Genomic DNA, 19610 nt, shown 5'->3' on the forward strand with positions numbered 1-19610 from the left:
TTTCAGGAGAAGCTTTTGCTAAAGGTTATAAAATCAAAAGCAAGGTGAAGTAAGGGACGGGATTTTAACCTCGCGTCTGGTTTCACTTTGATTGCAGTTCTCTTTGAACTGTCTCTCTGTGACGTTCCAAAATGGTTACAAAATCACACAACACCAGCAGATAAATAGACCTTTTAAAGCATTAGAGGTTTTGTTGAGCACATAAAAAATCCATTAAATCTGAAGGATGAACCAAGGATGTTTTTTTTATTCAGCAATAGCTTGAAAGGTACCGAGAAGGAGACGAGAAGCCTGGTCGTTGGGTAACAAACTTTTGTTTAAATCTGGTGAATAAATCGCTTGTCCATGATTATGAAACCTTCAGATGTGGTGGACATTTTGACATTTGAGTCTGCACTCTGTTAAAGAAACTTCAGCTCCTTTATAAAGATTCCTGCTGGGACCCCCGGATCCTGGACCAAAGATGGTGGAAAGCAGTAACCATTACCAGCCAATAACCATGATTCTGGAATATTAAACCAACATGACACTGATCTTTCCATCGAGTTTAAAGAAGTATGTCACTGTCATGCGTCACATCCACTCATTTTAAGGTTATTGCTTTTGATTTTTCAGACATGATACAACCTTAAACAACCAGCACTAACAAGGAAAATGTGTTTTTACAGTTTATTGTCAGGCGTGTACGAGATTGTTCCCCTCGACTGGTCTCAAAACAGCTCGTTAGTGTCTTGATGATGTAAAAGACATTAATATTAGATCTCTTTGGATCTTTTCCTTTCCAATGAGACAGCCAAGTTCTTTTGATCTACACTAAGAAAAATGACAACCTAACAAAAATGACCTAGTTTTCTGTTTTTTTTTCTCTTTATTTTGAACTTTTAGACCAAGCAGCTGTGTACTCCAGTGACAGAATGAGGAGAAGAAGCAGAACATTAGACAAACATGGAAATTATATTTTGATTAATTTAATAAACTCAGTTTGCCTAGAAACATAAAATAAAAATGTCAGTTTATGGATCAGTAAATGCAGTGTTTATATTTATATCACTTTATGCTTTCTTTATCCACACTAAGCAATAACTGAAGCAATATTTCGTGACTATGTCTAACTGGTCAAATTTGCAAACGCAGAGCTTAAAGGAGGCACTGGGATGTCTACATGATTGTTTTAAACTTAATAAAATAAATTAAAATGAAAGAAAACAAAGCATTTTTAAACCTAAACTAAAAACTAATGAAATTGTATCATTCTGTATGTCATATTTGTTCATAACTACACTGAACAAAAATATAAACGCAACACTTTTGTTTTTGCTCCCATTCCCCATGGGATGGACGTAGAGACCTAAAATTCATTCCAGATACACAATATAACCATCCCTCCCAAACAGTGGTCACAAATCAGTCCAAATGTGTGGTAGTGGGCACATCTGCCATATTGAGATAATCCATCCCACCTCACAGGTGTGCCACATCAGGATGCTGATCTGACATCATGAGTAGTGCACAGGTGTACCTCAGACTGCCCACAACAAAAGGCCACCCTGGAATGTGCAGTTTTGTCTCACAGCAAAATGCCACAGATGCCACAAGCAATGAGGGAGCGTGCAATTGGCATGCTGACAGCAGGAATGTCAACCAGATCTGTCGCCCGTGCATTGAATGTTCATTTCTCAACCATAAGCCGTCTCCACAGGCATTTCAGAGAATATGGCAGCACATCCAACCGGCCTCACAACCGCAGACCTCGTGTAACCACACCAGCCCAGGACCTCCACATCCAGCAGGTTCACCTCCAAGATCGTCTGAGACCAGCCACCCAGACAGCTGCTGGAACAATTGGTTTGCACAACCAAACAATTTCTGCACAAACTGTCAGAAACCATCTCAGGGACGCTCAACTGCATGCCCGTCGTCCTCATCGGGGTCTTGACCTGACTCCAGCTCGTCGCCGTAACAGACTTGTGTGGGCAAATGCTCACATTCGATGGCGTCTGGCATGTTGGAGAGGTGTGCGCTTCACGGATGAATCATGGTTCACATTGTTCAGGGCAGATGGCAGCTGAGAATGTCCCAGTTCTTGCATGGCCAGCATACTCACCGGACATGTCACCCATTGAGCATGTTCGGGATGTGCTTGACCTGCGTATACGACAGCGTGTACCAGTTCCCACGAATATCCAACAACCTCGCACAGCCATTGAAGTGGAGTGGACCAACATTCCACAGGCCACAATTGACAATCTGATAGACTCCATGCGACGATGTGTTGCACTGCATGAGGCAAATGGTGGTCACACCAGATACTGACCGGTTCTGGGTCCCCAGACCCCCAATAGCGCAAAAAACTGCACATTCCAGGGTGGCCTTTTGTTGTGGGCAGTCTGAGGTACACCTGTGCACTACTCATGATGTCAGATCAGCATCCTGATGTGGCACACCTGTGAGGTGGGATGGATTATCTCAATATGGCAGATGTGCCCACTACCACACATTTGGACTGATTTGTGACCACTGTTTGGGAGGGATGGTTATATTGTGTATCTGGAATGAATTTTAGGTCTCTACGTCCATCCCATGGGGAATGGGAGCAGTAACAAAGGTGTTGCGTTTATATTTTTGTTGAGTGTAGTTTTTCTTTTTGATACAGTATACATATACATACATATATTAATACGCTTTACTGTATTTAAATTCTTCATCGGCTTTAATTTTTGCCTTAAAATCTGCTCTCGTGCACGTTCATGCACATCTGCACAGTGCAAATTCATATCTGTGAAATCCTGCAGGGCCGGAGGTGCCGCAGCCACAAGCATCTTTATTCTCTGAGAGAGAGACAGACCTCGTCTGTCTGAGCATGAGCAGTCTGATACTCAATACATGCAGAGCTAATTCAGTTTAGCAGAAGAGAACAAGCCGGCGAGACAGAAAAGTTCTTGTTGTCCCCCTCCCGAACATCACAGCTCCATCTGACAGTGTCCGCTTTTGTGTTTCCCAAAAACAGACTGACAACCACTGGCCTTCTCTGCTCGACAAAGCTTCATAGAAAATGTCCCGCATTGATCACAACCAAAGCATGCCTCTCTGCCAGGGCTTTCATTTGGTACAAGCAGGGAAAAAAGCCTCTTAATGAAAAAGATATTCAGTGTCTCTGCTCCCTCTGTGTCTTGAGCTGTGACCCTGGAGAGACGTTGGATCATTTTGGACAGTAATGAGCTCTAATAATCCTTTCAGTCTCTTTACTCGTTTCCACTGGCTGGATGACTGACTGCTCCTCAGCTTAACAGCATGGTAGGAACTTTATTTTAATTGCCTTATGTGATTAAAAAAAGGAGTAGCATCAAATGGACTCTAATTATTAAAAGGAAATACTGCAACTGTGTGAAACCTTGTATTTAGTTTAGCTTTTTTACATCTAAATGAAGCAGAAATGGAGACATGTAGCAAATTTTTATGATTCTAAGAAAATTGATTTGAGTTGAGGTGAATATTCAAAGCTCCTGTAAAAAAAAGTACAAACAAAGGGTTTAAAAGCTTAATTTTCTAAGGAAACACATTTTGTTGCTATGGATACTTTGGTTTTAGAGCATATTGAGGAGGTCAACACAGTCTCTTGACAGTTTATAAAATATACATAGCTTTTAATCTTTTTCTATTTTTCTGAACATGAATCTTCAAATTTTTCATGTTCTTGGAAACATTTTTATGCTAAGAGGTCTCGTATGTGGGATACTGACCAACGTCCATGTACACAAAATTAATATTTTCCACTTTTAGAGGAAAAAAAATTTGGACTGGAAGCCCTGTGGAGTCAATTATTTCATCACTCATTTTTTAACCCTTTAGTGGTCACTACAGTGGACAGCTATTCAAAGGCTGTTTTCTTGTATTTGTGTCGCTGTTGATGGTATACTTGCACATAAACCAGTACATTGGACACTGATGCGTCACTCCATACCCTGCCACCCACTTCAGAGGAGATGTTGTCCACCTAAGTGCACATGTAAAAACTCTTTGAAAAGTACATTAAAAAGTACAGTAAAAAAATGAAGTTCAAAAATCTTTTTTTCATGCCAAAAGATGAATAAAAATACTTAAGAAAAAAATCCTGATTGAGGTTGTCATAATTCATGCATGAAAGGGTTAAAAAATACTTCATGTTATTAGCATGTAAAGCTGCTGTTAGATTTAGGCATGAAAAGTTCTTTGTGTGAGCTCGGCTGCAGTCACACAGGTCGGTTAGGGTGGGTGAGTGGTTGTTGGAGGTTGCTGCATTCGTCCTCGTGCCCACTTTAAGCTTCACCGGGAAATCTACGTCCTAATGTGACACATAACCTGATGTACACCTCCTGAGAAGTCTGCAATTATTGTGACTGGCCTGTTCTGCACCGTCGATTCCTCCTGTGCATTTCCGGCTACTTCTGCTTCACAGTTTTGGATTTATCAGTGAGAGAATAACAATTATCGCCACAGTTGAAGGAATAATAATCGCTGCATCAATATAAAGATTCGCAAATGTCGGCAAATTACCGGAGGGAGATCGCTGAAATTATCAGAACAGGTGTGAGGTAAAGAAATGGAAAAACTTGAGGGACAAATATCTTTGCATTTTATATTTTTATGTCGCCTGGCAACACATGTACAGCATCCAGTCCTTTCTTGTTATTGTGTGAGTCCGCTGATTTTTAGGGTTAAAAAATATCAGCCACAAAGATTGGTTATCTTACCTGTAGGAGCACCAACTGCAAGTTTGGGACCATTCATGGTAGGACTGTGGCTCAAAACATTATAAATCTCTAAATTTTATAATCATACAGGTAACCAGAACTGAAGGATGCCTGACTTGTTTTGGCCCTGAGGTGTGAAGATAAACCCTTATCATTAGATTCTTATCAGCTGCTGATTTGCTTATTGCATTGATTTCACACGTCCTCTGGCTGGCAGTGAATAGTGCAGCCCAGTGATATCTGAGCTTTAAAAAACCCACACAGATCTGTAAGATATCTCAGCCCAATCCCACAATCCTCTGGGGTTCTGCTCTTAATGTTACCCTCCACTTGCGTTAGGGCGGTTTTCTCTGAAAAGGCAGAAACTAACAAGACAGGCTGTGTAGACCTCTCGCTGCTTTCCATGAGCTTCTCCTGGTTGACGAGGGCTGACGCAGTACAAAAAAAAACCAGACTGTGAGCAGCAGTAAATTAAGGACTTCCACAGAAAATATGGGTGGAAAGAACTTCAAATTGGGACATCGCTTCACTGAGAAGTCAAAGTAATCTCAAACCTATTTGAGGCTCTTAATCTGAATGTGGTTTTAAAGCAACTTAAAATATCAAAAAGAGAAAAGCACCAGTGTATAATTTTAGACTGCTCCGACAACATCTAAAAGCACAATTTCTCACAGGTTTGTTTCTGTGCCCCGGGGCAGCTGCTCAGACTTTCAAACAGAAGCAATTTTAAAAGCAAGAGGAAGCCTCGGGGAGGGTGTGCTACCACTCCACACAGGACGCTGGTTTAGACAAAGAAAAGAAGAAAAAGAGGAGGGCCCGGAAATTATCTCACAGATGCCCTACTCAGTCCGCTGAAAGGCTGATTTGTTCTTTCTTTCTTTAAGCAAGAAGACGTCTTCTTTCCTGTCGTTTAACGGGAGGCCACAGCCCTGCCAGCACTTCTGTGATGAACAAGATAAACACTCCAGTTCCCTGAAGCTGTGCTTCCATCAAAAATAGGGAACTTTTCCTCCACTTTGTTTCCACCGCTATCTAAAGACACGTTAAAATTAGGGAGATTAGTCTTGAGAGGGTGACAGTTGTGTTATTACATCATTTTTTTTACAAAACAACCATCTGAATTGAAATTGGTATATTATTTGCCGGTGGATGCTTTGCTCTGTATAGATACAAACCACAGTGTGCACTGAGTTACGTTCAAGCATGCCTGGAGACCACAAACATTATTATTATTATTATTAGTTCACTTAAATGATGAATGAAATCTAAAAAGACTGTGTTAGTAGTGTGGTGTGTGTGTGTCATTTGTTTTTGATGAGGTTTACTAATAACAGCCAGGAAACTAAAGAGCCACGCAGAAACCAAACCAAACATCCCAAAGAGCCCAGGATCTTCACTTCGGACAGTAAGGGCATGCAACTACATGAAAATGTCTGGGATAAGTACAATTTATGTGCAAAGCAACTGCACGTGTCGTGCTCAAAAGTGCCTTCATCTGAGAAAACAATTAAAAGTTAAGAATGAAATCACTCCAGTTGCCATGAAGGGTTCTGTAAAAATAATAATACAGGTGTGCTTTGAAGGCTTGACCTGCTTTTTGGCCTGCCTTGGGCACAGAAATTTGGAAAACAGTGGTCAACCAGGTCCAGTTGCTTCACAGCAAGAAAGTTCTGGGCCCAATTCCACCAGCCCTCCAGGATCGTTCTATACAGCGTTCTCTCCAAGTCCCCCGGCTTCCTCCCACAGTCCAAAGAGTTGAATGTTAGGTTAGTTAGATTTTTTTAATACTGCGGCCCTTTCTCACTGTAATTAACCTAATAATCAAATCAAAGACAATATCAAAAGTTTCCCATGTAGAAGTCTTTTTCCTTTTCGTATCTTTTCTTTTTTGACCCGCCCATCAACCCTGAGCTCCTCACAACTCCAATTTTTGGGCAGTGCAGCAATTATGGCACGCTGATTTGTACAGAAATATTTAATAACGAATAAATTACAAGTTCCATGTAACCCTCCATTCAAGCAAATGGAGGGTTACATGTGCTAACAGAGTTGAATCTGTACTGATGGGGACCGAGTCTGACTCAGGAACTCTGGACACTGAGCACGGTGTCGTTTTCTTTTAAATAATGAACTGATTTTGCATTTTTCGTGACCTTTATGTTTCTTCCTGTGGTGGCAACTTAAAACTTGTTGTAGGAACCAAAGTGATGTGCACTGTCTTCTTGTGGCAAACGCTTGATAAACTCAGTGTTGTTCTTTGTTTGCATTGGTAGACGCTTCGATCGCTTCACCTTAAAGCTGGCTCAGTCAGTCTCAAATAGGACACTAATGAACATGCTCTATATGCTACAGTACTGCAGATGTGCACAGAACATCTGGGTTCCTCAAAAAGGAAGGTGGAACCATATGCATCACGCTCTATAACGATACCATCTGACATTCTCTCTCATAATTAATGCCCCAGTAATTGTTGCATTTTAACAGGTATAATTTAATGCTTGGTGCAAAAAAGACTTGCTGCCTCCGCATGGCATAGGTGTCACTGTCAGGAGAGGATGTCATTTATCTTGTCCGTGCAGTAAACATCCCCTAGCTGTGAGTTCAGCATCTAACACACTGCAGAGATCCACAGCTGAAGTTATCTGCTGCTCTCACAGCACACCGACATCAGAAGCGAGGATAGAAAAGAGCCAATGAGACCCATTTAATGTTGCACATCAATCGACTTTATCCACCCACTCTGCCCTGTTACCCATCCGAGCAAAGAAACACGATACAGCTCCTTTATCACTCCGCTTGTAATCTTCCATTTATATATCTGTCCCGTCGCATCCGCCCACCTCCCCTCAGATGTCTGATTGGAGTGCACCGTCCTGGAGTTCAGCAGAGCCTCTGTCAGACTCAGCAGACAGATCTGTACGGGCCACGCTAGCCTGCGTTTGAAAATGAACAGCCGGGCGGCGGCGATCCCTGCAGATTAAAAACGACTTTTCCCTTGTAAAGCACGCTGCAGTAATTTCTGGCCCTGCGCGCTCCGAGTGCAGCCCAAATAAAATGGCTTCAGCATGACGGAGGCTCCTGGGGATTGCTGATAAGGTGGAGCGAGCATTTATCATTATTTATCCATTCAGTGGATCATATTTCACCACATGAATAACACCATTATGTAGCAAGTGCGAAGCGCTGAAAAGCCGAATGGGAATACGATGATAATAACATTACTTATCCCAGAGGTTGTCATGACTCCTTACAGTTACTGTGTATGCAAGCTTGTGTAGAGGCGGTAACGTGATATAAACTTTAATGACGCAGCAGCATCACATTACAAACGCGTTTACTCAATCTTCCCTCACTCGGGGTAAACTCAGCTATCTATTTGCACAGCCTTCAGGATCCCCAGCAGTTAATGGCCACGTTATTAAACCAAACTAGCTTTCAGCTCCGTGTGTCTGGGATTAATCAACCAAATGTGCACTGTGCAACTTGATAGGAAATTAGGAGACAAACTGCCTAATTAAAAATATTGTGGAGCTAACCAACAGGAGTTAAGGTCAAACATAGCAGTATGTTGTCTCCTGCAGGCTGTACATCCATATTAAAATAATGTATTGTAATATTTTCATGCAGAAACACCTGGACACATGCTGGGTTTATGTGGTAGTAAACTGGGAATTTGTTCTGTGACAGAAGCCAGCCCCTGAGAGCTCTGCCGCACCCACTGAGGAGACTGACAGCCGGCCTCTTCCCCCGGGATGGAGCAGCTACATTACACCTGAGGGACTGCGGTATTATGTCAACAGCTCCAGTAAAGGTACAGATAGAGCACTGAATAAAACACCAGCTTGAGATTAGATACACCAGTTAAATGATGGTTCCTCTAACATGTGGAAAACAGTTGTAATCACACACTAAATATGTTGGATGTAACCATAATTGCATCAACCCATTTGCTTCTTATTTTTCAGATTCCATAAAAAATGCTTCATAAGAAACCAACAGCGTAAACATGACAGACGCCCAATTCAGTCACACTAGCTTGTCGAGGTAGAGCATCGGGCTTCAGTCACACAGGTTTAGAAACCAGTCCATGACCTATCAAACAGAGGTTGCTTGAGAAAAATGTGTTTTCCCAACCAGTTGACAAGTGATTTCTGGAAGTTGTGGCTGAAATAAATTATAAAAAGTCAAAAACCTCCTTGCAATTGCTTTAGTTGCTAGTAGGTAACTAAATGCTTTTGTGCAGCACAGCCAACCAGTCACAGAAAACATATTTTTCTCTTGTGACCAGTTGTTGTAAGATGGTTGCCAACTGGTCTCCAGTTAACTGAAGCCTAATTGATAATCTACAGCTTCCTGTGTTGGAGCACACGTAGGTCAAAGCTGCCACACCCCTACCTTTAAGTCTTAACAAAACCAGCTTGGTAATCAATATAAAGAATTGACCCTCTGTAGAGTCATTATGACAGTCTGTGGGGACTGACTGACTTGTGTATCCAGACTAAACTGACCATTAGGAACTCCAGTTTTTGGAATCCAAACATTAGCTTGGTTTTTATTGCAAAGCTTTTTATGGTTAAAGAAGGAATGAGGACACCAAAGCAGGTTTGTGAGCAGGCAAAGAGCAAAATAAAGATGACTCGTTATTGCAGGTGTAACAGGAGTGCAAAAGGTAACTAAAGAACAAGTCCATGGTTAAGCAAAAGAAACACTGGGGAAAATAACAGGAATTCAGGAACCACAGGAGATAACAGAAAACACAGCAAACAGTATGTCGAGCAGAAACAAGCCGAGAGCACAAACACACACAGACACACTGAGGGAAGGTGAACACAGCTGTAGAGAAAACACAGGTGCAAACAATCAGGGAAACGAGACCGTGGACAAAGGCTACCAAAATAAAACAACATAAAGCAACATACAGGAAGACCTGCAGAAAGGGGGACCTGAGGGAAACTAACTATAAAACCCAAAGACTAAACCGAGAGGTCAAAACAAACAGCACCTGTAACTGAGGATAAACTGACAGGAAACACACGAGGGTGAAAAACTAAAGATGAAGCAAACTGAACATAATTAATGATAAACACAACATCAGGTCCATTATTATTATTATTATTATATTTAACAACTGAAAATTAAAACCATATGAGAAACATTTACTTGCATTTCATGATGTTTTTTGGTTTTTATTAAGACATTTATTTCCTTTTGTTTTTGCATTTTTGGCCCTTCATCGTCACAGAGACGTCTACACAAAAGTGCTTTCTGACTGAATTAATTGTTCTGCATATCCATGATGGTTTTTCCTTTTTTTGTTAAACACCGTCATATATTTGTGCAAAGGAATTGATACCCAGGAACAAAACGTTCCATCTGAATCCACTGAAAATCAGCTTAAACAATCAAACTGTACTGTTTATTGCCGTTGGGCATTACAGTAAATCTACACCTCCAATGTGCTGATTCCAGCAGATCTGGTTTAATTTATATATCTCAGCATTCAGCTCTCAGCGCTTTAACACTGTGAACGGTGAGAGGCCTCATTATCATTCCTCCCCATCATTGTATCTCAGCAGCCTGTTCATGTGGAGAAAGGCCTGCCGATTCGATCCACTTTAATCTGATTATCTTAAACGTGTGGCACTCGATACCGAGCAGTGAGACTGTGGATTCAGAAGTGTCTTTTCTCTGCTGTTTGTCTTCTGCTCCCACCGCTGAGGAGTCGTACTAATACAGAAGCTCGAAGGCAGGTGACCTTTCACAAACATCTGTGTGTGTGTGTTACACTTCATTTGGAAAGGAATCCAGGGGGATAGGATGGGCTCCCACGGGACAAACTGAGGCTGCTCCCACAGCACCTCTGGCAACGATTGCTCTTTGGCTCAAGCACAAACACACAAACAGACACACAGTGCAGAAAAAAATAACCCAAAAGCTATTTTTACATTCAGAAGCCATGTGCGGCAGCAGTCTCTTTTCATTTGTTAGTTTGCTGTTGTTTCACGTCTGAATATGAAGCTTCAAAACAGCTGCCACCAGGATGCCAGCGTACATCGTTGTGTTTATTAGGAAGCTGCTTGTTGTTTTCAGCCAGTGTCATTTACTGTAATAGAGGAGGTGCACGAAGGAGGATCAGCTGAAATCTTTCCATTTAGAATGAAAACAACAGAATTAAAATGAAAATGACGGAATTTGAATGAAAATGACGGAATTTGAATGAAAATGATGGAATTTGAATGAAAATAACGGAATTTGAATGAAAACAACAGAATTTGAAAACAAACAACAGAATTAGAATGAAAACTACGGAATTAAAATGAAAACAACGGAATTTGAATGAAAACGACGAAATTTGAATGAAAACAACAGAATTTGATCAAAAACAAACGAATTTGCATGAAAACAAAGGCATTTGAATGAAAACAACGGAATTTCAATGAAATGAACGGAATTAGAATGAACAGACCAGAATTTGATCAAAAACAACGGAATTTGAATGAAAACAATGGAAGTTTAAAACAAACAACAGAATTAGAATGAACAGAAAAGAATTTGAATGAAAACAATGGAAATAGAATGAAAAGAACAGAATTTGAATGAAAACAACAGAATTAAAATGAAAACGACGGAATTTGAATGAAAACAACAGAATTTGATCAAAAACAAAAGAATTGGCATGAAAACAACAGCATTTGAATGAAAACAACGGAATTAAAATGAAAACGACAGAATTTGATTTAACACAACAGAGTTTGAGAACAAACAATGGAATTTGAATGAAAACAATGGAATTTGAATGAAAATAATGGAATTTGAATGAAAAGAACAGAATTTGATCAAAAACCAAAGAATTTGCATGAAAACAAAAGAATTTGAACAAAAACAACGGAATTAGAATGAAAACAACGGAATTTGAATGAAAACGACGGAATTTGAATGAAAAGAACAGAATTAGAATGAAAACAACGGAATTAAAATATATAGAAAAGAGTTTGAATGAAAGCAACAGAATTCTAAAACAGACAATAGAATTTGAATAAAAAGAGTAGAATTAGAATGAAAACAACAGCATTTGAATGGAAATGGAATTTCAATGAAAAGAACGGAATTAGAATGAAATGAATAGAATTTGAATGAAAACAACAGAACTAAAATAAACAGAACAGAATTTGAATCAAAACAATGGAAATAGAATGACAAGGGGCCTGTTCTTCGTACCGCGCTAAGTGAGTTAGCTGGATGAGATTGTTGACGATTTCGCGTGATCCTGGATCGTTCGGTTCCCCGAAGCCCATCCGGGACTTGCTGTCATAGCAACAGAGCCGTAAGCGTAAACCTGCTGGGGAGCAGGTTTACTTTATGTAAACAGGATTAGATCGCGGCCACGCAGGTATGTCCGCGTCATTCATACGAAAGCAACAGCGATATTCCACCACTGTTTCACCATAAATAAATAACATCAATGTAACTAAAGATAATGCAGCACTTGATCCTTTTATTGATTTCACACAGATACATACAGGTCATTCCCTAAAAAAGGGAAATGAACTATTAACATTCTATTACATGTATGTGATTATTACAGATGTAATTCATATTTCAGAGTAGTAATTGTAAATTACTTCGTGTAATCAAGATGAGAGACCACGGCTATAAAAGCGAAGGTGGATTTGGGAAGCCTGTCGCAGCCATGTCCTGTCCGTTTACGCGAGCAACCCATTGCGGAAGGTGCAAGATTGATAAGGAGAGTCCTCAGAATTCAGCGTATATTGCGGGACAGACAGGATCCTTTAGCTCAGCGCGACAGTGTGCTCATAGAGAGATATCGATATTCCCGTGAGGGTATTATTCACTTAACCAACTTGTTGACGAGGGGGTGCAGGACCACCACCTGTCTTTTTTTTTTGCTCTGCCCTTTTCTTGGTTGCTGTTATGAACAAACAAACAGAGTATTCCAGGGTCTCTTTCCAAGAGACTAAAAGCAATATAAGTGATAAATATTACCATTCTGTAGAATATTCTTATATTTCACTTTTACTTGTTCCCATGTTCTAGTGGGTCCTGTTGTGGCTCTAATGTGAAAGGGGATATAATATAACATATTATAATATAATATAATGTAATATAATATTGGATAATATGGTGTGATATGATAAATCTACCCTACCGCCTACTGGTGTTGGCCAGAGGGGCCGATGGCGCGATATGGCAGCCTGGCTTCTGTCAGTCTGCCCCAGGGCAGCTGTGGCTACAACCGTAGCTGCCTCCACCAGTGTGTGAATGTGAGAGTGAATGAATAGTGGCATTGTAAAGCGCTTTGGGTGCCTTGAAAAGCGCTATATAAATCCACTCCATTATTATTGTTATTATTGAATTACTTACGAGTTTGATTTGTCAGCAACTTTCTGCCAGCCCTCTCTCCTTGCTTTTGCAGCCTTTGCAGTGTTCCCTTGCGTTTTAATTAAACTCTGAAACTCCTGAAATCCCTCACTCAAGAGTTCTTGCTCTGCTGCCGAAAAATACCGAGCGCGCTCCTTCGACATTTTCGCCGACCAATCAAAGGGTTGCCGATCAATGTTTCTACTATCGATGCGTAGCCCCTGTTGGGCCACCCAGTGATCTCACATTACTTCATCCAGCTATACTAATCGTCAACAACAGGTGTGTTCGGGGAACCGGAATAGCGAGCTCAGAGTTGCGCGATGATTTGGTCTTGGATGTTTCATTTGATCTTGGATGTAGTAAGCGACGTACGAAGCACAGGGCCAAGAACAGAATTTGAATCAAAACAATGGAATTTGACTGAAAACAATGGAAGTTTAAAACAAACAACAGAATTAGAATGAACAGAAAAGAATTTGAATCAAAACAATGGAATTTGAATGAAAAGAACAGAATTTGAATGAAAACAACAGAATTTGAATGAAAACAATGGAAGTTTAAAAGAAAACAACAGAAATAGAATGAAAACAACAGAATTAAAATGAAAACGACGGAATTTGAATTAAAACAGAGTTTGAGAACAAACAATGGAATTTGAATGAAAACGACGGAATTAAAATGAAAACGACGGAATTTGAATGAAAACAACAGAATTTGAGAACAAACAATGGAATTTGAATGAAAACAATGGAATTTGAGAACAAACAATGGAATTTGAATGAAAACAATGGAATTTGAATGAAAACGATGGAATTTGAATGAAAACGATGGAATTTGAATGAAAACAACAGAATTTGAGAACAAACAATGGAATTTGAATGAAAACAATGGAATTTGAATGAAAACGATGGAATTTGAATGAAAAGAACAGAATTAGAATGAAAACAACAGAATTAAAATGAAAACGACGGAATTTGAATGAAAACAACAGAATTTGAGAACAAACAATGGAATTTGAATGAAAACAATGGAATTTGAATGAAAACAATGGAATTTGAATGAAAACGATGGAATTTGAATGAAAAGAACAGAATTTGAGAACAAACAATGGAATTTGAATGAAAACAATGGAATTTGAATGAAAACGATGGAATTTGAATGAAAACAACAGAATTAGAATGAAAACAACAGAATTAAAATGAAAACGACGGAATTTGAATTAAAACAACAGAGTTTGAGAACAAACAATGGAATTTGAATGAAAACGACGGAATTAAAATGAAAACGACGGAATTTGAATGAAAACAACAGAATTTGAGAACAAACAATGGAATTTGAATGAAAACGATGGAATTTGAATGAAAAGAACAGAATTTGATCAAAAACAAAAGAATTTGCATGAAAACAACAGCATTTGAATGAAAACAACGGAATTTCAATGAAATGAATGGAATAAGAATGAAATGAATAGAATTTGAATGAAAACAACAGAATTAGAATGAACAGAACAGAATTTGAATCAAAACAATGGAATTTGAATGAAAAGAACAGAATTTGAATGAAAACAACGGAATTAAAATGAAAATGACGGAATTTGAATTAAAACAACAGAGTTTGAGAACAAACAATGGACTTTGAATGAAAACAATGGAATTTGGATGAAAACAACAGAATTTGAATGAAAACAACAGAGTTTGATCAAAAACAACGGAATTTGAATGAAAACAATGGAAATAGAATGACAAGAATAGAATTTGAATGAAAACAACAGAATTTGAATGAAAACAACAGAATTTGATCAAAAACCAAAGAATTTTCATGAAAACAACAGAATTTGAAGGAAAACAACGGAATTTGAAAACAAAGAACGGAATTTGAATGAAAACAACGGAATTTGAATGAAAAGAACAGAATTTGATCAAAAACAAAAGAATTTGCATGAAAACAACAGCATTTGAATGAAAACAACGGAATTTCAATGAAATGAATGGAATAAGAATGAAATGAATAGAATTTGAATGAAAACAACAGAATTAGAATGAACAGAACAGAATTTGAATCAAAACAATGGAATTTGAATGAAAAGAACAGAATTTGAATGAAAACAACGGAATTAAAATGAAAATGACGGAATTTGAATTAAAACAACAGAGTTTGAGAACAAACAATGGACTTTGAATGAAAACAATGGAATTTGGATGAAAACAACAGAATTTGAATGAAAACAACAGAGTTTGATCAAAAACAACGGAATTTGAATGAAAACAATGGAAATAGAATGACAAGAATAGAATTTGAATGAAAACAATGGAATTTGAATAAAAATGACGGAATTTGAATGAAAACAACAGAATTTGAATGAAAACAACAGAATTTGAATGAAAACAACAGAATTTGATCAAAAACCAAAGAATGTTCATGAAAACAACAGAATTTGAACGAAAACAACGGAATTTGAAAACAAAGAACGGAATTTGAATGAAAACAACGGAATTAGAATGTATAGAACAGAGTTTGAATGAAAGCAACAGAATTCTAAAACAAACAATAGAATTTGAATAAAAAGAGTAGAATTAGAATGAAAACAACAGCATTTGAATGAAAACAACGGAATTTCAATGAAATGAACGTAATTAGAATGAAAACAACAGAATTAGAATGAACAGAACAGAATTTGAATCAAAACAATGGAAATAGAATGACAAGAATAGAATTTGAATCAAAACAATGGAATTTGAATGAAAAAAACAGAATTTGAATCAAAACAACAGAATTTGAATGAAAAAAAAACGGAATTTCAATGAAAAGAACGGAATTAAAATGAACAGACCAGAATTTGAATCAAAACAATGGAATTAGAATGAAAAGAACATAATTTGAATGAAAACAACGGAATTTGAATGAAAATAATGGAATTTGAATGAAAAGAACAGAATTTGATCAAAAACCAAAGAATTTGCATGAAAACAAAAGAATTTGAACAAAAACAACGGAATTAGAATGAAAACAACGGAATTTGAATGAAAACGACGGAATTTGAATGAAAAGAACAGAATTAGAATGAAAACAACGGAATTTGAATGAAAACAACGGAATTAAAATATATAGAAAAGAGTTTGAATGAAAGCAACAGAATTCTAAAACAGACAATAGAATTTGAATAAAAAGAGTAGAATTAGAATGAAAACAACAGCATTTGAATGGAAATGGAATTTCAATGAAAAGAACGGAATTAGAATGAAATGATTAGAATTTGAATGAAAACAACGGAATTAAAATGAAAAAAAAAAACAGAATTTGAATGAAAACAATGGAATTTGGATTAAAACAACAGAATTTGAATGAAAACAATGGAAGTTTAAAACAAACAACAGAATTAGAAAGAAAACAACGGAATTAAAATGAAAACAACGGAATTAAAATGAAAACAACAGAATTTGAGAACAAAAAATGGAATTTGATTGAAAACAACGGAATTAGAATGTATAGAACAGAGTTTGAATGAAAGCAACAGAATTCTAAAATAAACAATTGAATTTGAATAAAAAGAGTAGAATTAGAATGAAAACAACTGCATTTGAATTAAAACAACGGAATTTCAATGAAAAGGATGGAATTAGAATGAAATGAATAGAATTTGAATGAAAACAACAGAACTAAAATAAACAGAACAGAATTTGAATCAAAACAATGGAAATAGAATGACAAGAACAGAATTTGAATCAAAACAATGGAATTTGACTGAAAACAATGGAAGTTTAAAACAAACAACAGAATTAGAATGAACAGAAAAGAATTTAAATCAAAACAATGGAATTTGAATGAAAAGAACAGAATTTGAATGAAAACAACAGAATTTGAATGAAAACAATGGAAGTTTAAAAGAAAACAACAGAATTAGAATGAAAATGACGGAATTAAAATGAAAATGACGGAATTTGAATGAAAACAACGGAATTAAAATGAAAACGACGGAATTTGAATGAAAACAACAGAATTTGAGAACAAACAATGGAATTTGAATGAAAACAATGGAATTTGAATGAAAACGATGGAATTTGAATGAAAAGAACAGAATTTGATCAAAAACAAAAGAATTTGCATGAAAACAACAGCATTTGAATGAAAACAACGGAATTTCAATGAAATGAATGGAATAAGAATGAAATGAATAGAATTTGAATGAAAACAACAGAATTAGAATGAACAGAACAGAATTTGAATCAAAACAATGGAATTTGAATGAAAAGAACAGAATTTGAATGAAAACAATGGAATTAAAATGAAAATGACGGAATTTGAATTAAAACAACAGAGTTTGAGAACAAACAATGGACTTTGAATGAAAACAATGGAATTTGGATGAAAACAACAGAATTTGAATGAAAACAACAGAGTTTGATCAAAAACAACGGAATTTGAATGAAAAACACTGGAAATAGAATGACAAGAATAGAATTTGAATGAAAACAATGGAATTTGAATAAAAATGACGGAATTTGAATGAAAACAACAGAATTTGAATGAAAACAACAGAATTTGAATGAAAACAACAGAATTTGAATGAAAATAATGGAATTTGAATGAAAAGAACAGAATTTGATCAAAAACCAAAGAATTTGCATGAAAACAAAAGAATTTGAACAAAAACAACGGAATTAGAATGAAAACAACGGAATTTGAATGAAAACGACGGAATTTGAATGAAAAGAACAGAATTAGAATGAAAACAACGGAATTTGAATGAAAACAACGGAATTAAAATATATAGAAAAGAGTTTGAATGAAAGCAACAGAATTCTAAAACAGACAATAGAATTTGAATAAAAAGAGTAGAATTAGAATGAAAACAACAGCATTTGAATGGAAATGGAATTTCAATGAAAAGAACGGAATTAGAATGAAATGATTAGAATTTGAATGAAAACAACGGAATTAAAATGAAAAAAAAAACAGAATTTGAATGAAAACAATGGAATTTGGATTAAAACAACAGAATTTGAATGAAAACAATGGAAGTTTAAAACAAACAACAGAATTAGAAAGAAAACAACGGAATTAAAATGAAAACAACGGAATTAAAATGAAAACAACAGAATTTGAGAACAAAAAATGGAATTTGATTGAAAACAACGGAATTAGAATGTATAGAACAGAGTTTGAATGAAAGCAACAGAATTCTAAAATAAACAATTGAATTTGAATAAAAAGAGTAGAATTAGAATGAAAACAACTGCATTTGAATTAAAACAACGGAATTTCAATGAAAAGGATGGAATTAGAATGAAATGAATAGAATTTGAATGAAAACAACAGAACTAAAATAAACAGAACAGAATTTGAATCAAAACAATGGAAATAGAATGACAAGAACAGAATTTGAATCAAAACAATGGAATTTGACTGAAAACAATGGAAGTTTAAAACAAACAACAGAATTAGAATGAACAGAAAAGAATTTAAATCAAAACAATGGAATTTGAATGAAAAGAACAGAATTTGAATGAAAACAACAGAATTTGAATGAAAACAATGGAAGTTTAAAAGAAAACAACAGAATTAGAATGAAAATGACGGAATTAAAATGAAAATGACGGAATTTGAATGAAAACAACGGAATTAAAATGAAAACGACGGAATTTGAATGAAAACAACAGAATTTGAGAACAAACAATGGAATTTGAATGAAAACAATGGAATTTGAATGAAAACGATGGAATTTGAATGAAAAGAACAGAATTTGATCAAAAACAAAAGAATTTGCATGAAAACAACAGCATTTGAATGAAAACAACGGAATTTCAATGAAATGAATGGAATAAGAATGAAATGAATAGAATTTGAATGAAAACAACAGAATTAGAATGAACAGAACAGAATTTGAATCAAAACAATGGAATTTGAATGAAAAGAACAGAATTTGAATGAAAACAATGGAATTAAAATGAAAATGACGGAATTTGAATTAAAACAACAGAGTTTGAGAACAAACAATGGACTTTGAATGAAAACAATGGAATTTGGATGAAAACAACAGAATTTGAATGAAAACAACAGAGTTTGATCAAAAACAACGGAATTTGAATGAAAAACACTGGAAATAGAATGACAAGAATAGAATTTGAATGAAAACAATGGAATTTGAATAAAAATGACGGAATTTGAATGAAAACAACAGAATTTGAATGAAAACAACAGAATTTGAATGAAAACAACAGAATTTGATCAAAAACCAAAGAATTTTCATGAAAACAACAGAATTTGAACGAAAACAACGGAATTTGAAAACAAAGAACGGAATTTGAATGAAAACAACGGAATTAGAATGTATAGAACAGAGTTTGAATGAAAGCAACAGAATTCTAAAACAAACAATAGAATTTGAATAAAAAGAGTAGAATTAGAATGAAAACAACAGCATTTGAATGAAAACAACGGAATTTCAATGAAATGAACGTAATTAGAATGAAAACAACAGAATTAGAATGAACAGAACAG

The 19610-nt window shown here is 36.3% G+C and overlaps 1 protein-coding gene across 3 annotated transcripts in view; it reads left to right on the forward strand.

Moving 5' to 3' along the window:
* The first annotated feature begins 3155 nt into the window (after positions 1–3155).
* Positions 3156–19610, forward strand: part of gas7a (growth arrest-specific 7a) — a 57793-nt gene continuing 41338 nt past the window's right edge. For 2 of the 3 annotated variants that reach the window (XM_082531051.1, XM_082531053.1), the window contains exons 1-2: positions 3156–3294; positions 8418–8541. In XM_082531051.1, coding sequence (XP_082387177.1) covers positions 3292–3294; positions 8418–8541 — 127 coding nt within the window. In that variant the 5' untranslated portion in view covers positions 3156–3291. The remainder of the gene's footprint in view (positions 3295–8417; positions 8542–19610) is intronic. The other variant, XM_082531052.1, reaches the window with a different exon arrangement.

The sequence above is a fragment of the Aulonocara stuartgranti genome (assembly GCF_965226115.1).
Source record: "Aulonocara stuartgranti genome assembly, chromosome: 4".
NCBI classification, from domain to species: domain Eukaryota; kingdom Metazoa; phylum Chordata; class Actinopteri; order Cichliformes; family Cichlidae; genus Aulonocara; species Aulonocara stuartgranti.